At 43.6% G+C, this 9,603-nt stretch overlaps 1 protein-coding gene across 11 annotated transcripts in view; it reads right to left on the bottom strand.

The window, feature by feature from the left end:
- Positions 1-572: 572 nt before the first annotated feature.
- The window catches only part of PAK1 (p21 (RAC1) activated kinase 1), a 98,929-nt gene continuing 89,898 nt past the window's right edge, over positions 573-9,603 (bottom strand). For all 11 annotated transcript variants that reach the window (XM_077174109.1, XM_077174103.1, XM_077174099.1 and 8 more), the window contains 5 exons: positions 7,859-7,976; positions 7,321-7,420; positions 5,339-5,535; positions 3,669-3,806; positions 573-1,786 (listed from right to left, as the gene is read on the bottom strand). In XM_077174109.1, coding sequence (XP_077030224.1) covers positions 1,700-1,786; positions 3,669-3,806; positions 5,339-5,535; positions 7,321-7,420; positions 7,859-7,976 — 640 coding nt within the window. In that variant the 3' untranslated portion in view covers positions 573-1,699. The remainder of the gene's footprint in view (positions 1,787-3,668; positions 3,807-5,338; positions 5,536-7,320; positions 7,421-7,858; positions 7,977-9,603) is intronic.

The following is a 9,603-nucleotide window of genomic DNA, read 5'->3' as shown; positions in this document are numbered from 1 at the left end:
GATGAAATATACACACACAAAGGGAGAGAGGCTGCAAACTGGGAGAACAGACTTCACCCCTCAGCCTTCTGTCAAACAGTGACTGCCCTGGAGCACAAAGGATAGAAGAAGGCCCCTCAGAAGCAAAAGAACTCACACAGTACCTACACCCAGTAAAGCTAGTGTAATAGCTGTCATGGACTGTGGGGCTAAACCAGAAAAATATATTTAATTAAAGCCCAGGTCCAGGGAGGAAAGGGCTGAGCCAGCAGCAGGTCTCAGCATGAAGGAATGAATTTCTGTCCAACAGAACGATGAGAGGTTACTCCAGAATAGGTTTAAACTCACCCCATATGTGACCAAAGCAGTACAGAGAAAGCAGCTCCCACAGTCACAATAAACATTTTTTGTATGGTTTTCACTATGTGTAAAGTGGCCCTTGGGAGCCACTTGCTATCCCAGGACTGTAGAAGAAGAGGTAAAAAACAAGGTTAAATTACTTCATCCAACACATACAAATAGCTGGTGACCATATAAGCAATGACAGACTTGTCTGGTGACAGTGAATTCTCCAGTTCTCCTCTATCCCAAAGTTAAGAAACGCAGCAGTCACTTTATTAAAAAATCAGTATACAGTTTAACATCAGCCCAGTGTTTACAACCAGTCCCTCTTCTAGTAGTTCCAGATTTCCTGTTGTTTGTTACAGACTATGGGCAACCCAAGGAATCAGTAGCATAAAGAAACCATCATTTCAAAAAATTTGTGTCCCCACATCTCCACAGAGAAAGCAGCATTCATCATCAGTTTGTTTTCCATTGGACTTGCTCTAAGAAACAAGAGTTTTCAATATATTTTGCGGGCAAATCTTGTCTTTACAATAGTAACCGCTCTGTTTGTTAATCACACAGGGCAGTATCTCTAAAAAGCCTCACAGCACTGATAAAACAACCCTAAAAGAGCTCTCTGTCATTTTCTTCCTGTGATTTATTTCCTAGAACAACAAAAATTATTTGAGATTTGTTTAACTAGTAGAGTTGCCTCTAAAGGGGGACGGGGGAGTAGGGGGCAGTTCACACCATTTGGCAAAGAGATCATCCATGAACTGAGTTCTTCAATGGCTGCAGGCAGCACACAGAGGCTTTGTCCATGCTTCCTCCAAGTATCCAGCAGTGCTGCAGGAGGGATGCACCTTCACCCCCTTGTTCCCCTCTCAGCTGACAGCTGTTCACAGTGCTGCTGCCTGCTTCCTTCCCTCCTTGAGTCATCCAAAGCACAGAGCAGCCTCCATGGTGTAACAGCAGCTTGGCAGAAGCAGGCAAAGTGCAGCCAGCAAAAGATTTAATTTAATAAGATAAACATGGTGTAAGGCTCCACATTATTTTTAAAAATAAACACCATAAGAAATATGAAAATGAACTGGCTTCACTACGTGTAGGTCAGGTTCAGACGCTCTCAGAAAGATCTTCTCACCCATACAAAATGTTCTTCCCCTCTTGTCCCCATCACGAGGATGGAGGGACAGTTCACCATGTAAGATCAGCCATGTCCTGTTGTGTGCCCTTCCACATACAGTGAATGATGCCTCTGCCACCCTCCAGGGCAAGTCAAGGTTTTAACACGCCTGTGAAGAAGGAGCAGAAGGGGAGAAGGGCAAGTAATTCAGTCTCTGAAATGAACATCTGAAAGTCTTGACATGATGACTGTGTTGACTTCACCACTCTAATGGTTGTTCTTGGCTGCCTCTTTAGCTGCAACAATCAGAGGAGTGAGACTGGATAGAGGCTTTGCAATTTTCAAGAACTGGTGCTAGGACAAAACAAAAGGAAAATGGTTAGATTTTTCAGAATATGCCCCAGAAGTGGCTATTCCAAGCACTTTCACCTAAACCCATATGAAATCTAAGAACCTACTCTAGTCTCTGAATACATCAATCCAGAAGCTCTGGATTCTATGACAAAATTTTGGGGATTGCCTGAAGTGATGAAGAGATTTGCACCCAACACATGCTAAATTATCCAATGCTTGCATATGTTCAAGATCGAGCAAAACTCAGCAAATTCCCCTGAGGAACTATAAAGCTGCAAAATCTATAGTGAAATCCAGTGTGAGAGAAGGTGTACCAAAATCAGCCCATGGGTTTCAGACACAAGGGACAGGGCTCCATGCAGGAATCACCTCTCATTTCCCTGTTCCCTGTTGCCACAGGCCTGGAGAAAGCATTGCCTTGGCCTTCTACCAGATATCACAAATTTGCAAAGCAGATGAAATTTGGGAGAGCAGCACAGAGCTTGCACAACACAGCACCATTCAGTCTCCTACAAAGATGCTTTTCTTTAAATAAAACAATATTGATTATCAAAACAGCTCTCAAGTGAGAGTGAAGGGCAAGTCCACAAGCTGTTCTGAAAACAAAAAGCAACAATAATCCACAAGACTTTTGAGCATCAGAAGGAATCAATCATCCAAGGCAACATGCTTCAGAGATGGAAAAAAAATAAAAAGTAAACATTCCATGGCCACAAGGTAGTTAATAACAGGCTGAAGTGTTACAGTCAGAATGTTCTCCTGCTCTGAGGAACAGAACGTAACTTCTTTCTGATATTTTAGGACTGAAAAGTCCAGAAGAAAAAATGATCTTTCAGCTACTACCATATTGTCAGACGTTTATGCTTCATTATAGTTACAGAAGGCAGCAACACATCCAAGCCACTACACAAATTAGTAGAGAGAAAGGAAAACAAAATGGAAACTGTCTGATACTTAAGGTCTGAGTGTTCCTAATGACAGATCTATTTTATAAAGACTTACATATTTTACCCTCATGGCAAATTTGACAGAAAGAATGCACAAAACACTCCTCTCATCCATGCTGATAAAAATCCTGGCAGCTTGGTCCTCAACTTTCACTGTGAGTTCAGACTGACACCAGGTTTTCAGTGAAATATCTGATTACAGGGTGGTGAGGCACTGCCACAGGTTGCCCAGAGAAGCTGTGGATACCCCATCCCTGGAACTGTACAAGACCAGGTGGGTTGGGGCTTTGAGCAGCCTGGTCTAGTGGGAGGTGTCCCTGCCCATGGCTGGGGAAGTGGAACCAGAGGATCTTTAAGGTTCCTTCCAATCCAAGCCATTCTATAATTAAGATATCTCACAAGATTTGTTCCATCATCTCTCTAAGGAGTAATATCAGGCAAAATGTGGTAAAAGTGAACTGCTCTAGTTAACTGAAGCCATGAATATTTCAAAGAGCTTAGTGATCCCTCATCCCAAAAGGAGACAGCCAGAATATCTGATAGCTAGAAGCCTTCTTGCTGTCCAAATTGGAACAAGCATGACAAGACAACACACACAGATGTCATGACCAGCCACATGAAGAAACCACAGGAATTGGGGGGCTCAGCATCTGGCATGCCTGGGACACAGCTATTGTTTGAGTTTGGACACAGAACATGCTGCACAGCTGCTGCCAGTAGCCAGTACTGGAAAGGGAGCAGTCTGTTATCACTTTATTATAGATTTTTCTTTGAGGACTGTGGTTTTCAGTTGCCTTTTTCCCCTGAGAGGCAACCTTACCTTTGTGCTTTCAGCTGATGCAGTCTTAAAGACCTCAAACAAGATCTCACCCCTAAGCCTGGCCTCACTCAGGATTCTGTGATTATATGTTCCAGTCTTGTTCCCCATCACATACCTGTAGCAGCTCTTTTGCAGAGCCTCTCTTTTCCACGTCCATTTCAAGACAGCGATTTAAGAAGTCTCGGAATATGGGTGAAAGCTTTTCTGGATTCTGCAGTTCTGGAGTCCCGTTAGTAGCAATGAGATACAGGGCCTGAGACAAAAACAAGCACCCAGGAAACAGGAGGTTATGAAGATTAGATTCCATCTCTGGATTAGAGACACCCATTTCTCCTCTCCCTCCCCACAGTTCAATAGGGTGGAAAAAACCCCACCTTGTCAGGGTCACGAATCAATGCCAACATTTCAGCAAACAGAATAGCTGTGCCAGCCCTATTTTTTTGTGGATGAGATCCAATCCTTTATTGTTTTACCCTTGTAATCTGGGTTGGGATCCTGCAGCCCTCTCTTGAGATTACAAGGACAAAACCAACATTCCAGACCCTGTTTACATAGGGAAGTTAACTGGCACGACTCTATCACTACTCCTGTAATGATTATATCCTCATGGGAAGGTAACCCTGACTAAATAGATTTTTTTCTGCTGGTACTCTGCCTGAGTGCACAAGGCCTAAAACATCAACATTATAAAGATGCAGCTGGCTCCTCACAAAGGATGTCCAGCAGACCTTGGGCATCTTTCCTGCAGGAAAAAAGCAGTTTTGCTACTGCTTGGGGATAAAGCATTCACATACATCCTCCTCTGAGAATCGAGAGACTCAAAATTCATCTATTTCAGGATTTCATGTGAGAAACTTCCTGGATTAATTTTCAAAAGAAACAGAAATCTGTCAGAGACTTGTTAATATACAGGCTTTTTGAGCACATCACTCAACACATCCCATGGGAACAGTCTGGTAGCCTGGGAATCGGCATAAATTGAGTTAAATGAAGCCAAAGTATTGTTACTTTAACTCAGCACTGTTTTATTCCTTATAGTCTTCTTGGCTGCTACACTTCTGTCCCAAAAATCCCCTCCAATGCAAGAGATGGGAAAAAAAAGTTAAATAGAATTTTTCTAGATCCCTCCAACCCGTGTAACGAGTGAAAAAGCCATAAACCTGGCTTATATTAAGAGCAGTGATGTCCCTACACGCTGACAGCATACCTCCTTTTGTTAATAATTAAACAAAGGAAAGACATCAGGAGGCTTAAGCCCTGTCTAAAGGCTTATTACACTTTGAATTTCACTTGGAGCATGCAAGGAGGAAAAATTTGCCCGTAGGAAAAAGCTCCTACTAGAATAGAACTGAATAGAATCACAGAAACATAGAATGCTTTTGGTTGAAAGATCACCTAGTTCCAATACCTCTGCCATGGGCAGGAAACCTTCCACTACACCAGGTTTCTTAGAGGAGAATTCTCTCATTGCCAGGGTAGAAAGTTTGAAGACATGACTGCATTGTTGCCTTAAGGTAGAACTTCTGCCTCTATTAGCATCCCAGAAAGCAGGTAATTATGAGTGTGCATGATCTAACTCATAGAAGAACCCACACCTCTGCTACCCAGAGCAAACCATGGCTTTTTAGTAAGACTATCTCAGTTTTCTCACTATGACATGTAAGGAGGCCACAGGATCATTTGAGTTAAGACAGGGCAGGAGGTGATGAAACCACACCAGAGGATTCACGAGCTCAGCTCCACCAGCAGCTTAGTGAAGACCTGAGGAGAAAAGCACTCTCTTACTCTCAGAGGGTTCTCATTGAGGTAGGGGGGCTCTCCTTCGATCATCTCGATGGCCATGATCCCCAAAGACCAGATATCCACCTTGGGTCCGTAAGCTTTCCGCGTCACCACTTCCGGGGCCATCCAGTACGGCGTGCCCACCATGGTGCTGCGCTTGCTCTGCTCAGGAGTGATCTGGGCACAGAAGCCAAAGTCAGCTGCAAAATTAAAACAGGGTGGAGGGAAAAGACATAGGAATCAGCGAGTTTCTCCAAAAACAACCCTTACAGACACCAGAGCTACAGTATGCTTCACCCTGCTGCATGGTCTGGTGTGCTGTTGCCGCAGCTGTGACAGGAGGAGTGGTTTTGTGCCTAACACAGAGGATGGTGTTTAGAGCTAAGTTTCTAAACCTGGTTCTCTGAGGCCATGAGGATTCTAGAGCTGCTGATTTGTCTGTGTGAAAGATGGGGATCAGGAAATAACCACACACAGAAGTTAAGACACTCACCTGTGTTGCAGCATTACACAGATGTTACACACTATGTAATATATGGTCTAAAGACCCTTCCTGGGTATGTGAAAACAGGAATTAATGCAAGACTGAACTAGATACACCCTCCTGACCACAGGCTGCACTGTCTGGTGATATTTTCAGTCCATGGGTATTACTTCCCCTGTAGACATATCATCCCTCAAGAAGCATTTATTTTATAGAGCAAAGAGTGTTCGCAATAAATTAAAGGACCTAAATTTATTTTGATTATTTTCTTTGAACAGAGGCAAAGATGGAGGGCATTCATACAAAGATTGCTGCGCCCTATGCTTTATTTGTATTTGGCTCACCAGAAGAAAATTAAATCTGTTCTTGTGAGCCCAGCAGAATCAACACAGCAAGATGCACTGCCCATCCTGACCCCCTGTGGCATCACAGGTCTAATTTTAGGGAGAATTATGAAAATTAAACTGATTCCTAGCTGAGTTTTCATCAAGGGTAAATACCAGGAAAGGACATATGGTTCATAAACAGGGCAAATTTCCAGCAGAGCCAACAAGCAGCTCAGATCCAGAAGGTTACTGCATCATATCCACAGGGATTTCTCTAACTTTAAACTACAGCCTGGCACCAGCACACTGTGCTTAAAGAAGCTATTCCATAAGAGTAGAGCACTTTGGCCCCCGTCAGTTATTCATTGCTAATGCTCCTGAGACCTGGCTCTATCAAAGTTCAGCTTTAGTTTAAAAAGCAATTATGTGCAAAAAAACCCCACCTTACTCAGCATATCTGCACTCTGTGAATTTTGAGTCATATCTGCTGTTGCTGCCGACAAAAATAGATTTATTTATGCCTGTTGGGTGCTAGCCAACAGAACTGAGAGGAAGAAAAAGGGAGCACCATTCTGTTAAAGCTAGAGGTGGAAGATAATAATTCACTGGTTTCCAGGGTTATTTCTGCATGGACAGAGCACAAAGCTACCTTAGCACCCAACAGGCAGAACAGTCCCAAGATTTTCATTACTAGCAATACCACAAGGAGGGAACAACATTTAAGCTCCAGTCTGGGTTGGCATTGTAAGATTAAATGATTTCTAGTTACACAGTTTTCAATTCTCCCTCCACTTCCCCAGGCCCTTGAGTACCTGCAGTATTTTCCAGACTGAAGAGGTTGTTCATAAATACAGACTTCTAGCCTTACACCTTCCAACCCAGCTTTCTGGACTGGAGTAGCATTAAAATACTGTTATTTTAGTTCACATAAACAGGTGGCCCAAAGATAAGCGAAGCCCGAGCCTCACTTCAAGTCTGGTATCAGTTCACAAGGATTTGTGTTTGCCAATCTCCATTACAACAAATGCCACAGAAATATCTACAGTAGCATTTCTACAGCCTGTTCCTCATGACAGCATCAAGCACCTCAAACACCCATCTCCCTAAAATGCCTGGCCCAGAGAAGATAACTGGCACGGGTTGATAAATCATCAGCAGTAATGTTCCCTGCATACTTAGTTTGACAGAGCCATCCATTCCCAGCAGGATGTTGTCACTCTTGATGTCCCTGTGAATAACTTGGTTTGAATGGAGGAATTCCAGGGCTTGGAGACACTGAAAAATAATTGAGATATTCTTACTGTGCATGAAATGATTCACCAGTCACAATTAGCCAAGTGAAGAACTCAAACAGACTGTGCATTTTTGGTAGTAAGTGTTAGGACCTTTCATATATTCAGTATGTGCAGGGCCACAGAGAGATGTCACACTGGGATCAGCAGATCCTAGGAGGACAAGTTAGTCCCAAAAGATTTGAAGAACAGACAAAACCAAGAGGATCCCACCCCCATTTCCCACTCTAGTTCCTGCCGCTGGAGTGAAACATGAGGCTTGCACTAGCATTGTATGCTGCATCCTCCCAGGTGAAATCCACCCACTGAAAGGATGACTGTCACGTTACAGAAGCTGGAAGCCTTTCCATGGAGTCAGTGAGAGGTTGTGGGAAGTCCATGTCCCATTCCCAAGCAGAGGTCCCTCCGAGTGCTGCCTCACCTCCCGGCACACGGCGGCGATTTGTCCCTCGTCCATGCAGGTCTCCGTCACGACGTCGGTCAGGGAGCCTCCTGCCAAGTACTCCATCACCACCCAGAGCTCTTCTCCTACAAGGTAACTGAAGAGCCCAAGCCAGATTTTAAAATCAGAATGCACAGGGTAGTAAAGCTCTCTCACAAGTGAAATAAAAACAAGAGCTGCTATTAACAGTATTGGGGAACCACATACTCCTGGTACTTTCTGTGCATGGGAGCATCTGATCATAACCTGAATGACCAAAGAGAAGGGTGAGTGCAGAATGATGAGGAGAGATGTAGTGGGAGAGCTGGCTACAAGTTTCCTGTCCATAAAAGCAAGGCTGAGTATTTCTGCCATGGAAAGGATGCAGACCTGACTTTAATCACTGCTCCTGCTGCTGGGAGAGAAGGCAAAGAGCTACTGCTCAAGGATGGGGCCCAAGCATGCAACCCCAATATTTGTCACACAGCAGTGGCTCTTGCACTGGAAGAGGTGGCTGAGGCATCCTGCTGTCCTAAGCAATTGACTGCTTTGCCTCAGCCCAGGGACAGTTCTGGGCTGTGACTCAAAAGATGCTTACCCACAACCGATCACTTCAGAGCACTTCATTTTTAAGCATCGTGCAATTGAAAATCACCTCAATCTTTTCCACATTATCAAACTAGTTTGTGGCTTGGTCTGAAAATTTCAGAACCATTCATAAAGGCAAAAGAGTACACCTTATTGGACAAAACAGCAGTTCTAAAGACTTAAAAAAGGAAACCCCCAAAAGGTAGGTCTTTTCTGAAAAAGGAAGATGGGGAGGAGACAGCTGAGATGAGAGAGGCTTTTCTCAGTCACTTGGGATATTCCTCTCTCCTGAGTGTGTGTGTACCCATGTTTAAAAGTGGAAGACAGGATGAAGACTTCAGCAATAACTCATTAAAAACAAAAAGAATTAAAAAACCAAACCAAGCAAACAAACAACAACAAAAAAAGAAAACACAGAAAAAACAAACAAATAAAAAACCCCACCAACTATTTCTGCCCTTTTTTGGACCCATCAACACAGACTTCCATGACCAATAAATATATCAGGATGACACATTCCTGAAGGAAGGAATCATCAGTATGAAAACCCACCTTTTCAGCCTATCCTCTCATTTTTCAAGTGAGTGGACAGATGAGTCAAAAGTGAGAGGACAGAATCTAATTAAAAGCTTCATCTGGCTTAGAGTTCATCAAGGACACATTTGCTTTGCTATAAAACACTGATCCTCCTGAGGAATGGATTTGGCAGGAGCCAAATGCAAAAGCTGGGATAGGTACTAGGGAACAACTAGGTAGAAAGCAACAGTAAAGGAGAAAGAAGCCATTAAGCTTGGCATGGAAAGCAGACAGAGATAAGAGACATCACAGGAGTGAGCAAGGTGTGGTATCTACCCCCAAAGGACACACTGACAACACTAAGCTTATGAAAAAAATCCTCCTAAATAGTAATAATGGCCTGAGCTACACCTGGATGACAGCAGTGTTATAGTTATGGCTTTTAATTATAGTTATAGCTTTTAATTCCGGAGACAAAGTGGGTTTGGTGTCTTGGCTTGCTGATGCTGAGGACTATGTAGGAAGGTGCCATCTGCAGATTCTTCCAGGATACAAAGCCCAAGGGCACAGGGCTGTGCTCCTGCAGCAGAGTGGTCTCAAACTCCACTATGGAACAGAAGCTGATGCACTGGCATTTTGTT

This window comes from Agelaius phoeniceus, chromosome 2, assembly GCF_051311805.1.
Source record: "Agelaius phoeniceus isolate bAgePho1 chromosome 2, bAgePho1.hap1, whole genome shotgun sequence".
Lineage (NCBI taxonomy): Eukaryota > Metazoa > Chordata > Aves > Passeriformes > Icteridae > Agelaius > Agelaius phoeniceus.
Note: the sequence above shows the minus strand (reverse complement) of the source record. Positions and strands in the feature narration are given on the sequence as shown.